The sequence below is a fragment of the Oncorhynchus keta genome, chromosome 27 (genome assembly GCF_023373465.1).
Source record: "Oncorhynchus keta strain PuntledgeMale-10-30-2019 chromosome 27, Oket_V2, whole genome shotgun sequence".
Classification (NCBI taxonomy): Eukaryota; Metazoa; Chordata; class Actinopteri; order Salmoniformes; family Salmonidae; genus Oncorhynchus; species Oncorhynchus keta.
Window position 1 is genome coordinate 34,662,943 of NC_068447.1, and position 26,721 is coordinate 34,689,663.

Sequence of the window (26,721 nt, forward strand, 5' to 3'; positions counted from 1 at the left end):
AATTTTTTTATCATAGGTACACTTCAACTGTGAGAGACGGAATCTAAAACAAAACTCCAGAAAATCACATTGTATGATTTTTAAGTAATAATTGCATCAAATAAGTATTTGATACATCAGAAAAGCAGAACTTAATATTTGGTACAGAAACCTTTGTTTGCAATTACAGAGATCATACGTTTCCTGTAGTTCTTGACCAGGTTTGACCATACTCTTTTTTACTCCTTTATTTAATCTTTATTTAACTAGGCAAGTCAGTTAAGAACACATTCTTATTTTCAATGACGGCCTAGGAACGGTGGGTTAACTGCCTTGTTCAGGGGCAGAATGTAACGGTTTTCTTCATCTGAACGAGAGGCGGACCAAAGCGCAGCGTGGTTATTTTGATTCATGTTTTAATAAAACACTTCACATGAACAAACTAACAAACTAACAAACTAACAAACTAACAAACTAACAAACTAACAAACTAACAAACTAACAAAAACGTGAAAACCCAAAACAGCCCTATCTGGTGCAAAACACAGAGACAGGAACAATCACCCACCAACACACAGTGAAACCCAGGCTACCTAAGTATGATTCTCAATCAAAGACAACTAATGACACCTGCCTCTGATTGAGAACCATACTAGGCCGAAACATAGAAATACCCAAAACCTAGAAAAACAAACATAGACTGCCCACCCAACTCACGCCCTAACCATACTAAATAATGACAAAACAAAGGAAAAAAAGGTCAGAACGTGACACAGAAAGACAGATTTTTACCTTGTCAGCTCAGGGATTCAATCTTGCAACCTTACAGTTAACTAGTCCAACGCTCTAACCACCTGCCTCACGAGGAGCCCGCCTGTTACACGAATGCAGTAAGCCACGGTAAGTTTCTAGCTAGTATTAAACTTATCTTATAAAAAACAATCAATCAACGACTGTCGTTGCACCAATGTGTACTTAGCCATAAACATCAATGCCTTTCTTAAAATCACTACACAAGTATATATTTTTAAATTTGCATATTTAGCTAAAAGAAATCCAGGTTAGCAGGCAATATTAACCAGGTGAAATTGTGTCACTTCTCTTGCATTCATTGTACAGAGTCAGAGTATATGCAACAGTTTGGGCTGCCTGGCTCTTTGCGAACTAATTTGCCAGAATTTTACGTAATTATGACATAACATTGAAGGATGTGCAATGTAACAGGAATATTTAGACTCATGGATGCCACCCGTTAGATAAAATACGGAACGGAATAAATGTTTTGTCTTCGAGGTGATAGTTTCCGGATTTGACCTAAGGCTCGTATTTCATTGTGTTTATTATAGTTAAGTCTATGATTTGATATTTGATAGAGCAGTCTGACTGAGGGGTGGTAGGCAGCAGCAGGCTCGTAATAGTCAAAGGTATATGGTTTAGAGAGAAATAGTTGACGTGTTATAATTCCTGTAATAACTTGGGGCTGAACTTGAAAGGGGTTGCTTCGTTATTTTACCGTTCATGTCTTTCATACAGAATGTCTTGATCTACTTCATATAAGGTCTGTGTTTCGTGCTTAAACCACCTCGGCGTTTTGATACCCGTGTAAATCTCACTAGGATAAGGTAACGTTTGTCAAAATATTTTCATAAATCCACTGTACAAAAAAAATGATCTTCGCTTATATTTAGCCAATATTGATCAGAGTTACCTTGTCTTATGGATATCTACACAGTTATAAAATTGGCAAGGTGGTGTAAGCCTACACGAAACACAGACCTTATTTTAAGTGAATCTATAAATATCCTATGGAATAAATAAATGAAGGAACCGCTTTTCAGATTTTGCTAGAAGGTGTCATGGGAATTATGACTCGCACTTTGGTAGTCAATTCTTACCATGTCCATTATTAAAATAGGATTTCCTGCATATAGAAATTACAGTTTTTGTTTTCAACATTCGTCACAGGTAACTTAAACTTAAACTTTATTCAAACAGTTGAGAGTATTTGTCCCCTAAGCAGACTCTTCAGTATCATTGTCACTGCAGAGCTGTGTGTGTGTTTTACAGATGGCAGAGAAAAGCAGAGCACCAGTGTAGGACTATTACATGGAATTGGCACCAGGGAAAGCAAGGTGTCTTATTTGTGATAAAGATGTAAGCATGAGGTCAGCAACGGCTAAATCAAAAAATACCACCAACCTGTGGAATCACCTTAAGAACACCCATCCAAAAGCCCATAATATGTATTATATTAAGTTGAAATAAAAGTGTTCATTGTTCATTCAGTATTGTTGCAATTGTCATTATTACAAAAATGTGTGTATATACAGTATATATACATTTTAAAAATCGGTCGATTAATTGGTATAGGCTTTTTTTGGTCCTCCAATAAATCGGTTTCGGCGTTGAAAAATCATAAATCGGTCGACCTCTAGTACCTAACCATAAACATCAATGCCTTTTTTAAAATCAATACACAGAAGTATATATTTTTAAACTTGCATATTTAGCTAAAAGAAATTCAGGTTAGCAGGCAATATTAACCAGGTGAAATTGTGTCACTTCTCTTGCGTTCATTGCACGCAGAGTCAGGGTATATGCAACAGTTTGGGCCGCCTAATTTGCCAGGATTTTACGTAATTATGACATAACATTGAAGGTTGTGCAATGTAACAGCAATATTTAGACTTATGGATGCCACCCATTAGATAAAATACGGAACGGTTCCGCATTTCACTGAAAGAATAAACGTCTTGTTTTGGAGATGATAGTTTCCGGATTCGACCATATTAATGACCTAAGGCTCGTATTTCTGTGTGGTATCATGTTATAACTAAGTCTATGATTTGACAGAGCAGTCTGACTGAGCGGTGGTAGGCACCAGCAGGCTCGTAAGCATTCATTCAAACTGCACTTTCATGCGTTTGCCAGCAGCCGTTTATGACTTCAACTCCCGAGATTAGGCTGGTGTAACCGATGTGAAATGACTAGCTAGTTAGCGGGGTGCGTGCTAATAGTGTTTCAAACGTCACTCGCTCTGAGACTTGGAGTGGTTGTTCCCCTTGCTCTGCATGGGTAACGCTGCTTCAAGCACAGGTGGGAGCGAGGAGAGGGATGGAAGATATACTGTTACACTGGCAATACTAAAGTACCTATAAGAACAGCCAATAGTCAAAGGTTAATGAAATACAAATGGTATAGAGAGAAATAGTCCTATAATTCCTATAATAACTACAACCTAAAACTTCTTACCTGGGAATATTGAAGACTCATGTTAAAAGGAACCACCAGCTTTCATTTATTCTCATGTTCTGAGCAAGGAACTTAAACATTCGCTTTCTTACATGGCACATATTGCACTTCTACCTACAGTGCCTAGAGAGACCTAACATCTGTTGTTAAGTTCAAGCAGGCAATGCAGTGCCATGTTTGCAATCTTGTCCTCTTCAGATGTTTGGCCTACAGATATACACTTCAAACACTTGGCCAGCGCTGCTTTTTTCACTTTCTCAAACTCTCTCGTTCTCTATCTCTCGTTCACTCTCTCTCATTCGCTCTCTCTCATTCGCTCTCTCTCATTCGCTCTCTCTCAACTGAACTGCACCGATACCCTCTTCACATTGACTTCATTCTTTTCTCTGGCATGTGCTGCTGGTCTCATCTCTCTCTCTCCTATGTATTAGTATCCATCGACATGCATGCTAACCAATTATGAGATTTGACTTCCTTTCAATGGATCGTGCTCATCCTAGGCCTACCGTATCACATGTCACGCAGACAGCTAGATCCCTAAGCAGGTTAGCATCTCACCATCTCACAGGCTGAAAGGACACCATGTTAACTCTCTCTCACACACACACACAGTAGAAGGCATCTCATGTCATAAACAGATGTGGACTAGTAGTGTATTCTGTGTTGTGTTGTATTGCCGAGGAGCAAGGTAGTGATAATGGATGGAACATCTGCTGAGCTGTAGTTGTGTTTTCTTCCTCTTCTTGTCAATGTGTTAACTGATTATCTCACCCTTCTAAATCACTGATCATAGCCTTCCTTCATTCACAGCCACCCTCCCTCCCCACTAAACAAGTGACTGTGACATACATGTCCCTGGAGTATAACAAATGACACATACTGTATGTGTAGGCTAAAGCCTAAATCCTAGTCTGAATAGTGTCTACATGTAGCCAAAATCCTATACTTGGATTAAAACAATGACTATCACAGAAAGGGGAACTTTTCTTCACACACAGTTTCAGTTATCAATGTGTTTTCAAATTTAGACACTTGCTGTTCTCCAGACAGAATCCTGCTGCAGGCCCAAAATAGAGAGGGTGTGCTGGAGCAGAAGCTGCCGGGATGGAGCCTTCCCAGAGTGAGTGATCCTTTTGATGAAAACCTCAGCAAAAAGTCTTGCCAATCCAGCTGTGCAGTAATCGGACTAATTAGCCAGTCCAGTCAAAAGCAGCCTTGGTCAAAGCCATCCCTCCGCACTGCGCTCTAGACATACCACCATTCCTCTTTACTTTGTATATAAGCTAACATGTCAACCCCTCGTAAACTGAAAGATACATTCATAGGTGTTTTTATATCTGACCAATTTTCTTACAACTGAAGTGTATTACAAATACACATTTTATTTTAAGTTTGAATTGGATCACACACACCAAAGAATGCAATAATGTTAGGCCCAAAAAGGTTAATAGACCTGAAGAAGCCTGCTACAAAAAGCCATTTTCTACACTGTAACTACACTGAGAGAGATGAATGCAGTATCTACATCTGAGGTCTCGGACATGGAGGAAATACAGTCTGTGTCTGTTCCCCATTTTCTACACTGTAACTACACTGAGAGAGGTTAATACAGTATCTACATCTGAGGTCTCGGACATGGAGGAAATACAGTCTGTGTCTGTCACCCATTTTCTACACTGTAACTACACTGAGAGAGGTTAATGCAGTATCTACATCTGATGTCTCGGACATGGAGGAAATACAGTCTGTGTCTGTTCTCCATTTTCTACACTGTAACTACACTGAGAGAGGTTAATACAGTATCTACATCTGAGGTCTCGGACATGGAGGAAATACAGTCTGTGTCTGTTCCCCATTTTCTACACTGTAACTACACTGAGAGAGGTTAATACAGTATCTACATCTGAGGTCTCGGACATGGAGGAAATACAGTCTGTGTCTGTTCCCCATTTTCTACACTGTAACTACACTGAGAGAGGTTAATACAGTATCTACATCTGAGGTCTCGGACATGGAGGAAATACAGTCTGTGTCTGTTCCCCATTTTTACAAACTGATTATGGCATGTCTGGGGCAAGCGAATCATCTCCTTGAAAAACTGTGACCGGGAGACCTCATGACTGACTTAAACAAGACCCAAATGTTTCCAGTGGTGGATGCTTTTCATCCGCACATTATATTTTGGGATCTCTAAATGATAGTGATCTGTGGCGCTGCTATGCCTCTTTATCAAGTGAATGTTGGAAATCCCCTAACAAGCATTAAGAAGACACAAAGATCAGTAAAACTTGATTCTCAACTCTTGCACTGCATCCCAAAAAAGTTTTATAACCAGGAATCTTACCATCTTACATAGTTGTATTGAGGCAGGCTCAAGATTACAACCAGTGACCACTGTGTGTGTAGGGTCTGCCCCCACTAACACATTAACCGACTGCCAGATGGCTTTTTGCCCAGTTGTTTCTAAGCAGAATACTGAAACCCATAAAAAGACCCGTTGTCTGGTTTAGCTTTCCACTATTGTGTGCACACACCTCCTCTCTATGCATGTGTATCAGGAAACACAATGGCTGCACAGTCTTGCATAGCCACACCCCCTGGCTGAGAGAGAGAGAGAGAGAGAGAGAGAGAGAGAGAGAGAGAGAGAGAGAGAGAGAGAGAGAGAGAGAGAGAGAGAGAGAGAGAGAGAGAGAGAGAGAGAGAGAGAGAGAGAGAGAGAGAGAGAGAGAGAGAGAGAGAGAGAGAGAGAGAGAGAGAGAGAGAGAGAGAGAGAGAGAGAGAGAGAGAGAGAGAGAGAGAGAGAGAGAGAGAGAGAGAGAGAGAGAGAGAGAGAGAGAGAGAGAGAGAGAGAGAGAGAGAGAGAGAGAGAGAGAGAGAGAGAGAGAGCGAGCTCCTGGACTAGAGGTGGTTCAATGGTTAGGAGAGGAGGTTGCAGCCCACACTCGCACACCTTAATGGACAATGGCACAATAACAGCTCTATAACAATACTAACACCTGTTAAAAAACAAAGAGTGATAATGAAGACACAATAAACAACACGTTAGCATATCGATGTGCTTTCTATTCTGTCTGCAAACATAATAAACAATGCTATTAGCCAAAACACATTTGGTTTTCATATACAAAAGTATTTCTCTAGTCAACTTCTAATTGTCCTTCAATCGTGGCTGAATGAATATCTTTCAAACGACACAGAGTTACACATGGAGTAAAACAAACATACAGTCAATAATACAGTATAAACAAGTCTATATACAATGTGAGCAAATGAGGTGAGAAGGGAGGTAAAGGCAAAAAAAAGGCCATGGTGGCAAAGTAAATACAATATAGCAAGTGGAATAGTAGATTTGCAATGGAAGAATGTGCAACGTAGAAATACAAATAATGGGGTGCAAAGGAGCAAAATAAATAAATTAATTTATTGGGAAAGAGGTCACTAAATTATAGGTGGGCTATGTACAGGTGCAGTAACCTGTGAGCTGCTCTGACAGTTGGTGCTTAAAGCTAGTGAGGGAGATAAGTGTTTCTCAGTTTCAGAGATTTTTGTAGTTCGTTCCAGTCATTGGCAGCAGAGAACTGGAAGGAGAGCCAAAAAGCAGTTTTGGGGGTGACTAGAGAGATATACCTGCTGGAGCGACACAGGTGGGAGTTGACCACATGAGATAAGTAAAACTAGTATAATAACACATGAGTTCCAAACAAAGGACAATACACCAAAACATTTAGTACATTCTGGCAACAGTAGCATGCACTGTGTAAAATGGCCTGTTTCCGAGTGTGTACATGTACTTTAAGTCAGAATATCTTTAAATGATAAGAAGTAGAAGCTCAGCACTGAGAAGTCAGAATTAAAACAGAGCTTGACTAGTCTTGATTAGTCGGCTCTGGAAGGTCATGCCAGCGTGCATATGGGGAGAAAATGCTCCGTCAGAACAAAAACCAGAGCAGCCGTCCACCTCCACTGCAGACCTACCCAGAACAACTGAATGTGCAATAGACCACAGACAATCACCTGCAAAGTTCCTTGTGTCGAAATCACTAAGGAATTAACATGGTCCACACACACCCACACAGTTGTGAAGAGGGCACGACAACACCTCTTCTCAGATCTTCAAATGTCTTTTAATATGTATTTTACCAGATAAGTTGACTGAGAAAACATTCTCATTTACAGCAACAACCTGGGAAATAATTACAGGAGTGAGGAGAGGGGATGAATGAGCCAATTGGAAGCTGAAGATGATTAGGTGGCCATGATAGTATAAGGGCCAGATTGGGAATTTAGCCAGGCCACCAGGGTTAACACCCCTACTCTAACGATAAGTGACCTGTGATCTTTAGTGACCATAGAGTGTCAGGACACCCGTTTAACATCCCATCTGAAAGACAGCACCATACACAGGGCAATGTCCCCAATCACTGCCCTGGCACATTGGAATCTTTTTTTAGACCAGAGGAAAGAGTGCCTCCTACTGGCCCTCCAACACCACTTTCAGCAGCATCTAGTCTCCCATCCAGGGATCAGGAACAACACTGCTTAGCTTTAGAGGCAAGCCAGCAGTGGGATGCAGGCCTACAGCGGCACAATTGAGAGAATCTTGACTGGCTGCATCACCTTTTGGTAAGGCACACAGTACATCACTGGGGCCGAGCTCCCTGCCATCCAGGACTATATCAGGCAGTGTCAGAGGAAGGCCCAAGAAGTTGTCAGACTCCAGCCACCCAAGTCATAGACTGTTCTGTCTGCTACCGCACGACCAGCGGTACCAGTGCACCAAGTCTAGAACCAACAGGGCCCGGAACAGCCATAAGATTACTGAACAAGACTGCTAAATAGCTTATGAAATGGCTACCCAGATTACCTGAATTGACCCTTTTTTGCACTAACTCTCTTGCACTGACTCTATGCACACTCGCACACCAACACCAACAACACACATGCATACTGAAGCCACTCACACATGCTTTCACTCACCATATACGCTGCTGCTACTGTCTATTATCTATTTTGTTGCCTAGTTACCTTACCCCTACACTACATGGCCAAAAGTATGTGGACAGCCCTTCAAATTAGTGGATTTCGTCTATTTCAGCCACACCGGTTGCTGACAGGTGTATAAAATCAAGCACACAGCCATGCAACCTCCATAGACAAACATTGGCAGTAGAATGGCCTTATTGAAGAGCTCAGTGACTTTCAACTTGGCACTGTCATAGAATGCCACCTTTCCAACAGGCCAGTTAGCCAAATTGTTTCCCTGCTAGAGCCACCCCGGTCAACTGTAAGTGCTGTTCTTGTGGAGGAGAAACAACGGCTCAGCGGCAAAGTGGTAGGCCACCGAAGTTCACAGAACGGAACCGCAGAGTGCTGAAGCACGTAAAAAAAATGTCCTCGGTTGCGACACTCACTACCGGTTCCCAAACTGCCTCTGGAAGCAACGTCAGCACAAGAACTGTTCGTCGGGAGCTTCATGAAATGGGTTTCCACAGCCGAGCAGCCGCACACAAGCCTAAGATCACCATGCGCAATGCCAAGCGTCGGCTGGAGGGGTGTAAAGCTCGCCACCATTGGACTCTGGAGCCCTATAAAGGTGTTCTCTGGAGTGATGAATCACGCTTCACCATCTGGCAGTCCGACGGACAAATCTGGTTTTGGTGGATTCCAGGACAACGCTACCTGCCCAAACGCAGAGTGCCAACTGAAACATTTTGTGGAGGAGGAATAATGGTCTGGGGCTGTTTTTCATTGTTCGGGCTAGGCCCCTTAGTTCCAGTGAAGGGAAATCTTAACGCTACAGCATACAATGACATTCTAAACAATTTTATGCTTCCAACGTTGTGGTCACATTTTGGGGAAGGCCCTTTCCTGTTTCAGCATAACAATTGCCCGTGCACATAGCGAGGTCCATACATAAATTATTTTTTGAGATCTGCACAAATTCTGACCTCAACCCTATTGAACATCTTTGGGATGAATTGTGACGCCGCCTGCGAGTCAAGCCTAATCACCCAACATCAGTGCCTGACCTCACTAATGCTCTTGTGGCTGAATGGAAGCAAGTCCCCGCAGCAATGTTCCAACATCTAGTGGAAATCCTTCCCAGAAGAGTGGTGGCTGTTATAGCAGCAAATGGGGGGACCAACTCCTTATTAATGCCTGTGATTTTGGAAATGGGATGTTCGACTAGCAGGTGTCCACATACCTTTGGCCATGTAGTGTATATGTGCATAGCTACCTCAATTACCTCATACACCTGCACATTGACTCGCTATTGGCACTCCCTGTCTATAGGAATATTATTTTGACATATTATTGTTGTTCACTGTGTATTTACTCCTTGTGTCACAATTTCTTTAACTCTGCATTATTGGAAAAGGACCTGTAAGAAAGCATTTCACTGCTAGTCTACACCTGTTGTTTACGAAGCGTGTCAAATACAATTGTATTCACTCACCCACTGTTAAATACAGACACATACTCAAAGAACATTTTACCCTCTTAGTTTTACTACCCTTTATGACTTATTTATTTTGATTAAAGTCTTCACATTGTTTTGTTTTTCATCAATGTGTATTGCGCTGTTAGAGCGTGCAATTCTTCTGTTTGTTTTTTCATTACATTTTACTGAGTGTTTGGCAGTCAGGATCTCTAGTCTCCACTGAGTGTCGTTAGCACCCCATGGTTCCCCTTCTCCAACTGTCGGCAGAGATAAAACACCAAGTTCTTCCGTCTGGTACGGAAGTGGCTAGAGTCTTCAGAGGTGTAAGGATAATTAGGAGTCTGAAAATAGGGTATTTGGTGCAGTGCTACTTTTTTCTAAATTGCACATACATTCCTTGAATTCCAATGCAAAAGCTTCCAACCTATCTGTCCAAAATCAAATCCATCCAAAGAACACCCAGAGCAACAAACAACCAATCATATAAAGTTATTGTAACTGCCTAAAGAGAGAACTATTAAATATCCATAGACATGTTATATTTATAGTGCAAATGCACACTTCACCCTGTACACGCATATACCTTCTCACTCTTCCTAACACACAAATGCACATAACAGCATGGAGGTGCAGCTACTCACCCACCGGTGGTTAGTGTAGGGGTAAAAGTGACTAGGTAATCAGGATATATAATAAATAGAGTAGCAGCAGTATTTGTGAAGTGTTAGCGTGTGTCTATGTGTAAGTGTGTGTGGAATCATCTTCTGAGACACACAGAGCCCAGTGTCTGCAGTATGCAGGTGCCTTGGTTCCTGGTTGGGATCAGGTGTTATACACAGTCTCCCTGCTGGAGGTGAAGGTAGAGCAGCACTAATGACATGCTTGGCTGCACTACTGCACACTGTTCTGCTCAGAACCTCCACCTACCCAACCCCCACTGCCAGGGATGGGTAGGTTACCTTCTAAATGTAATCTGTTACAATTACCTGTCGAAAACTGTAATCAGTAACATCACTTTTGGATTACCCAAACTCAGTAATGTGATGACTTTCAGTTACGTTTAGATTTGTTTCCCCTTAAGAGGCATTAGAAGAAGACAAAAATTAATATTACCAATTGAATGACATCTACTGCAAGATATATCAATGATAGAGTTTATGTCGCAGGCCTTAAATGGAATATATCACGCAGTGTCAGAGGAAGACAAAAGTTGTCAGACTCCAGCCACCCAAGCCATAGACTGTTCTCTCTGCTACCGCACGGCAAGCAGTACCAGTGCACCAAGTCTAACCAACAGGACCCTGAACCTACAGGACCCTGAACAGACGCCTCACAAGTCCTCAACTGGCAGATTCATCAAATAGTACCCCCCAAAACACCAGTCTCAACGTCAACAGTGAAGAGGCGACTCCAGGATGCTGGCCTTCTAGGCAGAGTTGCAAAGAAAAAGCCATACCTCAGACTGGCCAATAAAAAGAAAATATTCAGATGGGCAAAATAGTCACCTCTTCAATGTTGACGTTGAGACTGGTGTTTTGCAGGTACTATTTAATGAAGCTGCCAGTTGAGGACTTGTAAGGTGTCTGTTTCTCAAACTAGACACTCTAATGTACTTGTCCTCTTGCTCAGTTGTGCACCGGGGCCTCCCACTCCTCTTTCTATTCTGGTTAGAGCCAGTTTGCACTGTTCTGTGAAGGGAGGAGTACACAGCGTTGTACCAGATCTTCAGTTTCTTGGCATTTCTTGCATAGAATAGCCTTCATTTCTCAGAACAAGAATATACTGACGAGTTTTTGGACATTTTGAGCCTGTAATCGAACCCACAAATACTGATGCTCCAGATACTCAACTAGTCTAAAGAAGGTCAGTTGAATTGCTTTTTTAATCAGAACAAAAATTTTCAGCTGTGCTAACATAATTGCAAAAGGGTTTTCTAATGATTAATTAGCATTTTAAAATGATAAACTTGGATTAGCTAACACAACGTGCGATTGAAACACAGGAGTGATGGTTGCTGATAATGGGCCTCTGTAAGTCGATGTAGATATTCCATAAACAATCTGCCGTTTCCAGCTACAATAGTCATTAACAACATTAACAATGTCGACAATGTACTTCTGATCAATTTGATGTTATTTTAATGGAGAGAAAAGTTAGCTTTTATTTCAAAAACAAGGACATTTCTAAGTGACCCCAAACTTTTGAACGGTAGTGTATTTATATTTCTAAATACATGGCTCAGGCGTACTCTGTTGTTTATGTTTTTGTCATGGAGGACTGGCTGAGCTCATTGCTTCAAAACATGGTTTCAAAATAATCTGGTCTCATGGAATGGCATCGCTTTGAGCACTACCTGCCGAAAAGTGCTATTTGCCTGTTAGTGACACCATAGAATTGGCAGTTAAAATACTTAATTAATTGAATAGGATTTCTATGGGTGACACTTTTATATCTCAATCATTTGCAGCTGTTGAAGTCTAAAGTGTGCAAGTTTGTGTCCATTAAGCATTAGGACTTTTTATTTATTTATTTGTTATTTTATAAATCAGAACGAATTACAATTAAGTAGGTCTTCTTAAATTAAACTTGTTTTTGACTGTACAGTGCCTTCGGAAAATATTCAGAACCCTTGACTTGTTACGTTACAGTCTTATTCTAAAATGGATTAAATAAATTGAAAATCCTCAGCAGTCTACACCCAATACCCCATAATGACAAAGCGAAAACAGTTTTTGCAAATGTATACAAAATAAAAAAAAGAAATACCTTATTTCCATAAGTATTCAGACCCTTTGCTATGAGACTCGAAATTGCCTATATAAGGTCCCACAATTGACAGTGCATGTCAGAGCAAAAACAAAGCCATGAGGTTGAAGGAATTGTCCGTAGAGCTCTGAGACAGGATTGTGTTGAGGCACAGATCTGGGGAAGGGTACCGAAAAATGTCTGCAGCATTGAAAGTCCCCAAGAACACAGTGGCCTCCATCATTCTTAAGTGGAAGAAGTTTGGAACCACCAAGAAACTTCCTAGAGCTTCCCGCCCGGCCAAACTCAGCAATCGGGGGAGAAGGGCCTTGGTCAGGGAGGTGGCCAATGTGACGACACTCCCACTCTGTCTGCCGTATTCTCTCTTTGTTGTTTCCTTATTAGGATGCTGGTGGGCGGAGTTGGGAGGGTCGTCAGCTACATGGGAAACACCTGGGCCCGGTGTCTCCCAGGATAAATACACCACTTCCACATTCATGGAGGAGACTCTCTCCATGCAGACACCTTTATAGATTTTGTTGCGTTTCTTGGTGGTTTTTTGGTTGTTTGCTTTAGCATCTTTCAACTCCCTGCATTATCACATTAATGCATGCAAAACACTCACTTACACTACTGATTACTAATTACACACACCATTGTATATTATACTTAGTTACTTATTTAATAAATATATATTTTGTTACTGTCACGCCTTGGTCTTAGTATTTTGTGTTTTCTTTAATTATTTGTTCAAAGCCAGGGTGTGACATGGGTTTTTGTTGTATTTCGTATGGACAGCAGAAGCATGGAGTATACTACGTGGGAAGAAATAGACAGGTGGGCGGTCGACCCAGAGAGAGTGCCGGAGCCCGCCTGGGATTCGCTGGAGCAGTGCGAAGAGGGCTATAGGAGAATGGAGTCGAAGAGAAAGACACGGCGGCGCAGAAAGAAACCCGAAAGTCACCCCCAAAAATGTATTGGGGGAGGGCTCAGGGAGAGAGTAGCAGAGTCAGGAGTCAGACCTGAGCCAACTCTCCCTGTTAATCGTGAGGAGCAGCGATCAAAGGACTTCTGGACTTGGGAGGAGATATTAGACGGAAAAGGACCCTGGGCTCAGCCTGGAGAATATCGCCGTCCCAAGGAAGAACTAGAGGTGGCTAAAGCGGAGAGGCGCTGGTATGAGGAGGCAGCACGGCGACGCGGATGGAAGCCCGAAAAGCAGCCCAAAAAATTGGGGGGGGCTTAAAGGGAGTATGGCTATGCCAGGTAGGAGACCTGCGCAAACTCCTTGTTCTTACCGGGGGGCTAGAGTGTTTCCAGTTTCCAGTGCGAGTGCATAGCCCGGTGCGGTTCATACCAGCCCTTCGTATTGGCCGTGCTAGAGTGGGCATCGAGCCAGGTAAGGTTGGGCAGGCTCGGTGCTCAAGAGCTCCAGTGCGCCTGCACGGTCCGATCTATCCAGAGCCAACTCTCCTTGTTTATCGTGAGGAGCCAAGGAGGAGACCAGAACCAGAGCCGGTGTTAGAGGTGAGCGAAGCAGAGACTGTGAAGGAGTTAATGGGGAAAGTGGAGGAGAGAGTAATGAGGGAGTTGCTAGTATGGTGCTATAGGTACGATATTCGTCCGACGGAGCGTGTCGGGGATTTAATGGCACCTGGGTCAGCACTCCATACTCGTCCTGAGGTGCATGTTAGTCGGCTGGTGAAAAATGTGCCAGCCTCACACACCAGGCCTCCTGTGTACCTACCTAGCCTTGCACGTCCTGTGCCAGTCCTGCTCTCAGGCTCTCCAGTACACCTTCACGGTCCAGTCCATCCTGTGCCACCTTCACACACCAGTCCTCCGGTAGCAGCTCCCCGCACCAGGCTTCCTGTGCGTGTCCTCGATCCTGTAGCACCAGTTCCAGCACCACGCATCAGACCTACAGTGCGCCTCGCCTCTCCTGTGCTGTCGGAGTCTCCCGCCTGTTCAGCGCTATCAGAGCCTTCCTCCTCTACAGCGCTGCTGGAGTCTCCTGTCTGTTCAGCGCCATCAGAGCCTTCCTTCCCTCCTGCATTGTCGGAGTCTCCCGCCTGTTCAGCGCTATCAGAGCCTTCCTCCTCTACAGCACTGCCGGAGCCTCCTGCCTGTTCGGAGCAGCCTGAGATGTCAGTCTGCATGAAGCAGCCAGAGCTGTCAGTCTGCAAAGAGCTGCCAGTCTGCAAGGAGCTGCCAGTCTGCAAGGAGCTGTCAGTCTGCAATGAGCTGCCAGTCTGCAGGGTGCTGTCAGCCTGCATGGAGCAGTCACAGCTGTCAGCCTGCATGGAGCAGCCTGAGCTGTCAGTCTGCATGAAGCAGCCAGAGCTGTCAGTCTGCATGAAGCAGCCAGAGATGTCAGTCTGCATGAAGCAGCCAGAGCTGTCAGTCTGCAAAGAGCTGCCAGTCTGCAAGGAGCTGTCAGTCTGCAAGGAGCTGTCAGTCTGCATAGAGCAGCTAGATCCGCCAGTCAGCCATGATCTTCTAGATCTGCCAGTCAACCAGATTCTTCCAGATCTGCCAGTCAACCAGTCTCTTCCAGATCTGCCAGTCAACCAGTCTCTTCCAGATCTGCTAGTCAACCAGAATCTTCCAGATCCGCCAGCCAGCCAGGATCAACCGGAGCCTACTACCTGCCTGAGCTTCATCTCAGTACTGGGCTTCCTCTCAGTACTGGGCTTCCTCTCAGTACTGGACTGCCCCTCAGTTCCGGGCTGCCCCTCAGTCCCGGGCTGTCCCTCAGTCCCGGGCTGCCCCTCAGTCCCGGGCTGCCCCTCAGTCCCGAGCTGCCCCTCAGTCCCGAGCTGCCCCTCAGTCACGAGCTGCTCCTCAGTTCAGTGGGGTTCTGGGTGAGGACTATTAGGCCATGGTCGGCGGCGAGGGTGGATTATACCGGGACACGAAGGGGAGGAACTATGACTTTAATGGAGTGGGGTCCACGTCCCAAGCCAGAACCGCCACCATGGACAGACGCCCACCCGGACCCTCCCTGTGGTTTTGAGGTGCGTCCGGGAGTCCGCACCTTAGGGGGGGGGGGGGTTCTGTCACGCCTTGGTCTTAGTATTTTGTGTTTTCTTTAATTATTTGTTCAGGCCAGGGTGTGACATGGGTTTTTGTTGTATTTCGTATTGTTTTTTTTTGTAGTCATTGGGATTGCGGCTGAGTAGGGGTGTTGTATGGGCTTGGCTGCCTGAGGCGGTTCTCAATCAGAGTCAGGTGATTCTCGTTGTCTCTGATGGGGAACCGTATTTAGGTAGCCTGGGTTTCGCTTTGTATTTCGTGGGTGATTGTTCCTGTCTCTGTGTAGTGTTCACCAGATAGGCTGTATTAGGTTTTCACGTTCCGTTTGTTGTTTTTGTATTTATTAAGTTATTTCATGTATCGCTGTTCTTTCATTAAAGACATCAGTAACCACCACGCTGCATTTCGGTTCGACTCTCTTTCAACAAACGAAGAACGACATTACAGTTACTCCTTATCTCCACGTTGTCTCCCTTTTGTTACGGGCTTTGAGCCGGTTCGTGACACCAAGAACCCGATGATCACTCTAACAGAGCTTGAGAATTCCACTGTGGAGATGGGAGAACCTTCCAGAAGGTTCTGCAGCATTTCACCAATCATGCCTTTATGGTAAAGTGGCCAGACGGAAGCTGCTCCTCAGTAAAAGTCACATGACAGCCCGCTTTGAGTTTGCCAAAAGGCACCAAAAGACTCTCAGACCATGATTAACAAGATTCTCTGCTAATGAAACCAAGATTGAACTCATTGGCCTGAATGCCAAGAGCCATGTCTGGAGAAAACCTGGCACCATCCCTACGGTGAAGCACGGTAGTGGCAGCATCATGGATCGCTGCCAAAGGTGCTTCAACAAAGTACTGAGTTAAGGGTATGAATACTTATGTAAATGTGATATTTCTGTTTTTTTTTCAATTTTATACATGTACGTGAAGTACATTACCATGGAAGAGTTTACAAGGGAGGTGCTCCCTCAAACGTGTATTATCTAGGCTGTGATCCACACTATGCAGCTGTTGCAGGACCACATTTTTCTCTGGCTGTGCACAGGTTGCAAAAACAATGATTGACAGGCAGCTTAGCCTACACTTCCTCAATTCAACCATTATTGTGTTAAAATACACCTATACATTGGTGAACAGCCATCCACAAACAATCACAATCCGTAAGGACTGAATAATTGAGAGAGCAGCAGCGTGATTCACATAATTGCTATGCAGATATCAATAATGGACCTAAATGATATCAGTATCACTAGTAGGCTACACCACTGCCGTCGTCCTTACCTCTAAGCGTTTATTTAGGTTGGTTGTATAATCTTTGACGCCGACAGCAGTCTCACCATTGGAAGACATACCGTAGCTTTGACTGCAGTTTACAAAAACATATTCCTGCTCTTTTACCGCAACCCATAAAAATCATTTGGTGATTTAGTGAGTCATCATAATGGTCTCGGACTTGTGGTCAGACGGAAACAAAATGTACATTTGCGCCTTTTTTCAATTTTGATTTGAATGTATTTGAGAAAACAGAAAAGGTGTCAAAGTATTTTTTTAAGCTGGTAACAGATTACAGTTTTTTTGTAAACAGTTGTGTGTAATCCGTTACTCCCCAAGCCTGCCCACTGTTCAGAACACTGATGTAGCGCTATCCTTGAGCTGTTCTAGTCTTTTAATGTTCTGTATTATGTAATGCTTCATGTTTCGTGTGGACCCCAGGAAGAGGAGCTGCTGATTTCGAAACAGCTAATGGGGGATCCTAATAAAATACCAAATACTGCCGCCTGCTGCCTCTAGCCAGTACATATTTCTCTGTTTGTGGAATCCATACCACTACTATACAAATCTCTGACATTATACATTACAAGGTCTGCAGTTCCAATGTACAGACTGGCTAAAGGGTACTGTACACAAAAACACTGACTACAGTAAGGATATTCAAAACTGATAAAACTCACCTTGCCATAACTGTGAAGAACACTCACAGCATAGGAAAGTCTATGCACTTGTATACAGTGCTTTTGTTAAGTAAGACAAGTCAAAAGAGTACTACAGTTACAGATAAAGTTGATGTACAAATTGTCAGGAAAACAAAACAGCGAGTTGTCAATTACTACTGATAATGGGGTTCTTTGTTGTCATAGTTATGGGACAGGAAGGGCAGGTTGGAATCATTTGAACTTGCCGGGTCCTATGTCTGTAATTAGGTTTCATGCCTTTCATGAGTCTTGTCACTTGTTTACAGTAGTATGGCCTACTACCCTCCTCTAGTCCTGCTCGCCTTCCCCTCTCTGGGTGCTATGACTAGGACGGCACTCTCAAGGACAACAGAAAACGACAACTACATTCAGATGATCATTGTATTACTTTAATGTTATTGCTGCTGTGTACAGAATGGTGGGTGGCTATAAATAAGCAATAAGGCCCGGGGAGATGTGGTATATGGCCAATATGCCACAGCTAAGTGCTGTTCTTTTGTGCGACACAACACGGAGTGCCTGGCCAATATAGCCGTGGTATATTGGCCATATACAACACACCCCTAAGGTGCCTTATTACTATTATAAACTGGTTACCAATGTAATTAGAGCAGTAAAACTAAATTGGTTGTTATAGCCGTGGTATACGATCTGATATACCATGGCTTTCAGCCAATCAGAATTCAGGGCTCAAACCACTCAGTTTATAATGTGCGATAAGTCACACCTTATTACAGACACTCTTCAAATGATCCTGACAGCATCAAAGTGTTCTCTATTCTAAAATATGTTAGCTACCATACTGTACAGTATGTCTTCATTTGGAAATGGGTGAATGGTGAAAAATGACTCGCAGTTCCTGTACACAGACAGCTGCCTGAAAATATGACTCCATCCTTATCCCCCCCCACTCTTGAGGAAAAATAACGGACCACATCCGCCTGAGCCTGATGGTCACAAATATAGATGATGCAGACTGGAACATTGTGGTTTTACTCCTTTGATTATCTATTGTCATGAAAGGATACAGAAGGGCATGGGTTTATCCCTGTGTCCTGGAAGAGGAGTTAGACTGATAAAGAAAATTATTTGTCAGTCTTACATCTGTTTATTCTGACTGTCAGATTCAACTGGAATGATAGAGAAATTAAATGAACATGGTCGTTTTCCAGTGAATTTGTTTAGAGCCAAAGTGGGAGTAAGGATGCAGTCAGAGTGATTACATAACCATTGGGTTGGGTAGTATCTCACTCCACTCCAGCATCGGTCTGTCACTCAGACGCAATCGGATCCCCATCCTGGATCAGGAGAGGAACACCCTGGTCCTAGCCTGCCCTCTTTGGCACGATATGGAACAGAACAGAGCGCTCCCTGAGACCTTGACTGTCACCATGTTTCAGAGGCTGCACTGGATGCCGATGCTCATGTAAAAACATAGAACCTAAAAGCAATGCAATGCAGTATGTAGTTTATGTGAGCATCTGGCATCTCTGGTTCGGACTCCACAGAACAGAAAGCTTCCTGAGACTCTGAGCCACAATCCCCTTCTTATAGAGGCCACATTGAAACCAGCAATGGATACTGGATGCTCATGAAAAAACATACATCATAATGGAATACAGTGTGTACTTTCTGTACATTTCTCTGCTTTTGCCATTTGATGCCCTTGAGGGAACTTCTACACTATATGCATTTTCTGTTTATGTAATGAGGCTTGGAGGGAGCCTTTGAGTTTGGGAGTGCATGGAGTGCATGACCATTGGAGGACAACTCTTAGGGACATCTCTGCTCCTTGAAAGCGTCATATAGTCATGTAGGTAGTGTTTGAGTGCATGAATGGTGCATCCTTAACCGCTCAATTACTGTAGTCATCATATCACACAAACGGGAAGATCCAGAATGGAAAAACATTGACAATGTGACTTTGACAGATGCTTTGACAGAGGTTTAATGCTGCATTGACACCTCACCTCTTCTCCACATCTGTGACGGATGAAAGACAGTGCGACAGGTACAGTAGGTGACGATTGGACACCAGTGACGTTACATACTATTCCATTCATAATGTCATGACATGAAATATCTCTCCAAAATGTATCTCAATTTTATTTTCATATGTACATTTCACTATTTAGTGCTGGAGCCCAACAAATTGTGTAGTCCTGACTTTGGGCCTAGCAGAAGCTATGCTGCAAATGAAAATTGAGACATGAACAAATCCTTTCAAGAAATGTGCAGAATAATGACAGTGTAATTATAATCTCTAACATGTGCAGCTGGCTCCATGGGTTGCCCTGCTAAATATCTCAGCAACAAACAACACCAGGCCCGTTTTGCATTGAAGGTGTCATGTACATTGCTAAATTTACATCGCTAATTTACACTGCATAGAAGACAAGTTTCACAGTCTGTCTCAAGTCTATATCAAGCACACACAGTCTGGCTTTGAGTCTGCAGGGGTTCGTTCGGCTGCTTGTGCCAAAAGCTTTCTGAGACAGCAAGAAAACAAACTAAATGTCAATAAAAGCAAGATAATTCATGATGTTATCACTGTATGATTTGAAATTTAGAAACACTGAACTTTAGGCCTATCATGCCGGTAAATCTATGCCTCAGCTTTGTCCTTGCTTTACTGTAGTTGTTAGGGTGTACCGCATCAGTCAAACGAATGAACCACAGTGGGCTGTGAGTGTCATAACCACAAGTGTATGTGAGGATAAGCATGGTCAAAATGACTATACACAATGTTTGGCTTTCTGTCATTGTTGCAAAGCCATGCACTGCTTTTAGTAGGGCATTCTCACAGGAAAAGAAGGAAATGAAATTAATTCATGCATGTCAGGTAATTTTGGAGACACACAAAAGTCACAAAAACTGACATTAAATCACAACTCATAGCTAGACCTGTTTAGTTATACTAAGAATGCAACTGCTGCGATCAGGGCACAAAATACCATTCAGCTTATAACAATGTAATGAAATTTACTAATGAAGAAACGAGTTTAAAATGATGAATTAGGTTAGTCTCTCTCTCTCTCCACAGAAGTTTTGGAAAAAGAAAGAATTCCACAACAATGAAACTGGAAAAATATCCAACAAATTGCTGACAAAATGCCAAGATCCAGAATGCAAAAAATAGATTGGGTCCACCACAAGAATGCTATAAGAACTCTAGACACAGAAGAGCACTGTCATGTTCAGACAGTGTTTCAGACATACACCACCCTTCTATCTGGGGAACCTCTGTTTAGCAGAAAGGTCACATGTCTCCACCACTTAGGACAATAAGGAAATGATACAGAATTACCAGACGCAAAGAGACAATATTGCTTTAAACAACTTCCTGGCAATAGGCATGCATTGACAGGCGTTTTAGACCACTGCTGAATGTAAGGCATTCCCATACCCTATGCCATTACACAGAAGGCAAGATTATGGTATAAAGACTTACGTTAAATGTAGAAGTCTTGAGAATAGAAAAGGTCCAGTTATTTGTTCCGTCTGATCTTACAAAGAGAGACATAACCAAAGTGACAACAATTCAGCTGAGGCCTGGACCCCAGGCAGCAGAGGGGTATAAGGTCATGTCCAGAGAACAGACCTGACTCAGCTCCCTGTTCTTTGTTCGGCGCTGGGGACAGAGGACACAATATGGATACAAATAGCGCTCTAATAAGTTATTTGTCAACTGCTTAGGAAAGTATCTATCAATTTTCCCTTATGTGGTTACATAAGCTTTATTGGGAAGTAACATGGCTACAATATTTTAGGATCTTTTAGAATCTATAAGAAGTTTTCTTACTAGGTCTCTATTGATATGTATCATGTTCATAATTATCTCCTAATAGGCCTACAGCTCATGCACAAACTGATGAGTGATGCACCAGTGAAATGTGACACATATTTTAACATGTGTGAAATACTGTACAACACCATTTAAGATGCCATTCTACCTTGACATTGTAACTACATTTACAATGCATTACATATATTTCTTCCAAAAGAAAATGCATTTAGACTATACATATAGTAGCCTAATATTTATGTTGTAAATAACGATGGAAGTGGTATCACCAAGCTCAACACCAGTATGAAGAAGACATCACAGTCTAATCCCTAGTCGGACTGTTCAAAATCCATGAACAAACTGTAAAAGGAGGCTATTCTTCACAGGCTAATATTTGAAGTTGCATGTTGACAAGACAACACCCAAGTGTTGCATAACTAACTGTGCAATAAAAGAGCCATAAGGAATGGGAGGCAAACAAATCCCTCCTAGAATGTAATCAACGGGATAGGACCGACTGCATATAGGATGCCAACCTTGAAAGCGCGTCAATTGGAAATAACGTAATTATTATAACAATCCCCAAAACATCATTTCAATTATTGACTATTTAAAACTTTTGAAAACAACGCTGGGAAAACAAATTCCTCTTTACCGGAGGAAATAACTGTGCACACAGCCAAAGCACTGACCTGTTTTTTTTCAAGGGCTGACTCTTCAATTCGTAATACGTTTTTGGTTCCTCTTGAAACTCTTCTCCAACCTCGAAGTCAGGAACTATTCCGGATTCTGCTTGCATACTTGCCACTGTCAACTCTTGACAATAACAAATTATAAAGAAACGATGGTATGGCCACCTCTCTAAAACACTCGCAGTACAAGCCACTGAAATCGCAAACTCGTCTTGCTCCGAGAGCCAGCGAGCAAACAGCGCAAAAAAACATGTAGTTCTGTAGAGTAGGGAATAGTGTCCGTAGAAATAGGAGTGTATGGGATAGAGAACTACAAGCACCATAATACCATAGCCCGCAAGTTTGTGTTTTGATCTGTCAATGTCAGCAGCTTTTTCATTGGTCCAACATCTGATGGGCTTTTACCACATTTTACCCTCAATTCTGCTGAACAGGTCAAATGCCGGAGCAGGCCATATAGCTTTCTATATGCATTGTTTACATTTACAAATATCAATATCTGTTCATAAAATAATATCCTAAACAACATTTCCATAATTGTCACACAAAGCCTACTTTTCTCACTACAATAGGCAGCTAGGCTACAGTGTTACAACACAATATAAAGCCTATTGTGCAGCATTGTATACCCACACTGTAATTACACAACTGCCATGTACAAATCACATTGAAAACCATCAGATGAGTGGACTATTCCTAAATATAAGATACTGCACAGCCATGTTAATAGCACGTATCCAATGTTGATCATGTTTCAATTTAATTAAACATTTTATCTCCTGTTTTTTGATGGTCGTAGTAGAATAACATTGAGAAAATCTATTCTATCTACAAATGTAGGAAGGATATTTATTCGGTAGATATTTGTTCTTATCCTCTGAGCTATCACCCTACCGCACACTAGCAATAGCTGTGAACATGATCTTTAATTTACAACCAGTTCGGATTTACGATAGCCTAGTGTTACATTACATTACATACCGTACCGTGAAAGTAATAGCCATGATCATCACAGGGGTCTCCTATTTGTGACTTGCAATCTGCCCCTGTCACTTTTACAGTAATTTCTTCTCCACTGGGCGGCAGTGTAAAGCAAGGAAAATCAACATCCTCATTGAGCCTGCAGGCGACACCATTCGTGACAGCGCATGCAAGAATTGCAAGTTCAATATTTGCATTTGTGTCATCCTGCTCACCTGGCGAAAAGACCTACATTTCACCATGCAAATAAAGATAAAAACAAATGTTTCTAGGAAAGGAAGCAAGGCACACCTGTCAACATTGAACCTTCTCTATAATAAGCCTCTGCGTATGTATCATTATAATAAATATATTCTACACTGTTATTTTCTATTCCTTTCTATTCTATTTCTATAAAATCATGTAATCTCTAATGAATTACGTTCTGCTCACTGTCTCGTGCACATACTCAGGTTTTTTGGGGAATGCTGTCCTCCTTGACCTACCTTTGCACTACCTTATAGGTGCTTTCTATGACAATTTGCTATGCAGCCTGGATACTGTCACAGTATCTGTGGCAGACTACTAGACTATATAAACACATTCAGCTCAAGGATGTGTCACGCTCCAACAATGTCAGTGTAACCACCCTAAATTGATGCAAGCTCTATTGATGCATTGGTCTAAGTCAGTAAAGTACTTTGTTGATTTTTCCTAAAGTTTTCTATAGTCTTGCCTATATTCTTATTGGATAAACATTACACTAAGGTACTGGGTAATTACACAAAATTGGTCCCTTTTGCATCCTTTTGACATTGTAACTAGAAATTGTGCACCAATATTGAATTTAAAATCCTGTTATATTAAATGAAGTACCATTTAATATAGATCACATGGACAATTAAGTAAATCAGATTTCTTATATAAATAAAGACTTGCCTAAGTGCCAAAATGCTGCATTTTGACATGTCCCGTTTTCACCATCATTTTAAAGCCCGAGTTATTTTGTTGCTTTGACAAAGTCATTTCTGAAGATTAATATTTATTTTATGTGATTAGTGATTAATTTGAAGGTCATAAAAACCTGTAATAAAAACCAATCCTGTTATGTGAGCTGAACTTTCATTTAATATGGTGAAATAAATCATTTTTAAATAATGTTTTCAAAAGACACATTGAACATTGTCTAATGTTTTGTGGCGGAAAACTGTGTGGTTTGAGCATAATACGCCGACACTGTTACCCATAGATAGACAGGTTAGAAATGTTTTAACAATAAAGACATTTTGTGAAGCTTGCATTCCATTTTAATCCACCCTGTTGCACACAACAAGTTTCCATTCCACCTGAGATACGGGGATTCATGGCTGATTTAAGATGAAATCATCAACACTGTTATAGTCAACCTTGTTATGGTCAACTCTGTGTCTTTGTTTGGCACTTAATAGGCGCTTACTATAGTATTTGTTTTTATTTCACCTCTTGAGATGGGAAAACATGCTTTTTTATTAAGTTGAACATGTGCTCTTCATGACAGAATGTTAAAATAAGGTGAACTTGTTCAGCAAGTTGCACCACCAAAAGGGACTCATTTCGTGGAACAACCCTACTAATACAGTTAAAAGTCCATTGCATACATTTTTAACTTACTGTGATTGTTTTCAATTGAAACTGTCAAATAAATATAGTACCAGTCAAAAGTTTGGACACATCTACTCATTCAAGGGTTTTTATTTAGGCTATTTTATACATTGTAGAATAATAGTGAAGATATCAAAACTATGAAATAGCACATATGGAATCATGTAGAAACCACAAAAAAAGTGTTAAACAAATCAACATATATTTGGGGTTGAGGTGAGGTGATTGTGGAGGCCAGGTCAACTGATGCAGCACTCCATCACTCTCCTTCTTGGTCAAATAGCCCTTACACAGCCTGGAGGTGTGTTGGGTCATTGTCCTGTTGAAAAACAAATGATAGTCCCACTAAGCGTAAACCAGAGGGGATGGCGTATTGCTGCAGAATGCTGTGATAGCCATGCTGGTTATGTGTGCCTTGAATTCTAGATAAATCACTGACAGTGTAACCAGCAAAGCAACCCCACACCATCACACCACCTCTTCCATGCTTCACAATGTGAACCACACATGCGGAGATCATCCGTTCACCTTTTCTGCATCTCACAAAGACACAGTGTTTGGAACCAAAAATCTCAAGTTTGGACTCATCACACCAAAGGACAGATTTCCACTCGTCTAATGTCCATTGCTCATGTTTGCCGAAGCAAGTCTCCTCTTATTATTGGTGTACTTTAGTAGTGGTTTCTGTGCAGTAACTTGCCAATGAAGGCCTGATTGACACAGTCTCCTCTGAACAGTTGATTTTGAGATGTGTCTGTTACTTGAACTCTGTGAAGCATTTATTTGGGCTGCAATTTCTGAGATTGGTAACTAATGACCTTATCCTCTGCAGCAGAAGTAACTCTGGGTCTTCCTTTTCTGCGGCAGTCCTCATGAGACCCAGTTTCATCATAGCACTTGAAGGTTTTTGTGACTGCATTTTTGTTCCGTATTGACTGACCTTCATGTCTTAAGTAATGATGGACTGTCATTTATCTTTGCTTATTTGAGCTGTTCTTGCCATAATATGGACTTGGTCTTTTACCAAATAAGGCTATATTCTGTATACCACCCCTACCTTGTCACAACACAACTGAATGGCTCAAACATATTAAGAAGGAAATAAATCCAGCACATGAACTTTTAACAAGGCACACCTGTTAATTGAAATGCATTCCAGGTGACTACATCATGAAGCTGGTTGAGAGAATGCCAAGAGTGTACAAAGCTGTCATCAAGGCAAAAGGTGGCTACTTTGAAGAATCTCAAATATAAAATATATATTGTTTTGTTTAACACTTTTTTGGTTACTACATGATTCCATATGTGTTATTGTATAATTGTGATGTCTTATTCTACAATATATATATATATATATGTTTTTAAATAAAGAAAAACCCTTGAATGAGTAGGTGTGTCCAAACTTTTGACTGGTACTGTATATAAAACACAGGAAACTGCACAGGGCCGTTCACAGGGTGTTTATAGGGCTACCCCCCCCAAAAACATAAACTAAACTGCAATCTGTTTGTATAGTTTATGCAGCATAAATATCTAAACAACTCAGATGGTTGGATTTTGGCAGTGAGAAGGAGATATCCTGAGGACAGATGGTTTTGGGGAATGCTAATGAGATGCTTATTCATGTCTGATGACAGAGACCCTAGAGGGGGGGATGGGGGGATGGGATGAGGGTTGGAGGGGCACTAGGGGATGGGTGTCCCCAGGGTAAATCGTTTACAGTAGGCTGGGAGAGAATGGTAACAAACCAGCGTCTTGGTTCATCAATCAGCAGCTTGAAATATTATCTAGGCTAGTTACAATTAACTTGCAGAATATGTTCAGCACAACATTTTCAAACAAGACAACTGTTTGTAAATATTATTTAGGAGAAAATTTAAATTGTGCTATCATTCATAAACAGCGAAGTTACAGGCCATTGTTTCTTTCGCTGTGTCCTTATGAATCACGAATCCTTCCCTGTAGCTTGGTTATATACCATACAGTAGCTGCATGTGTTTTGCCTGTGTTAAGGCAACAATAAATATTTCTGGGGCAGTCCTGATCATATGAAATATACACCAATAATCTTCTCCATTTACCTTATTGTAAATGTCAGTCATAGGATTCAATCCAGTTAAGCTCTCAAATGTTCAGTTGCATTTGTTCAAAATAGACAGTGAGATTAATAGATTATATCTGTTTTTTCTTGACAGCATCTTATATCAATACCACT

The 26,721-nt window shown here is 41.9% G+C and overlaps 1 protein-coding gene across 4 annotated transcripts in view; it reads right to left on the minus strand.

Moving 5' to 3' along the window:
• Positions 1–22,130, minus strand: part of LOC118359853 (microphthalmia-associated transcription factor-like) — a 42,128-nt gene extending 19,998 nt beyond the window's left edge. For 3 of the 4 annotated variants that reach the window (XM_035738701.1, XM_035738699.1, XM_035738698.2), the window contains exon 1: positions 21,906–22,130. In XM_035738701.1, coding sequence (XP_035594594.1) covers positions 21,906–22,012 — 107 coding nt within the window. In that variant the 5' untranslated portion in view covers positions 22,013–22,130. Of the gene's footprint in view, positions 1–20,877; positions 21,036–21,905 lie in introns of those variants that run through there. The other variant, XM_052482215.1, reaches the window with a different exon arrangement.
• Between the last annotated feature and the right edge of the window lie 4,591 nt (positions 22,131–26,721).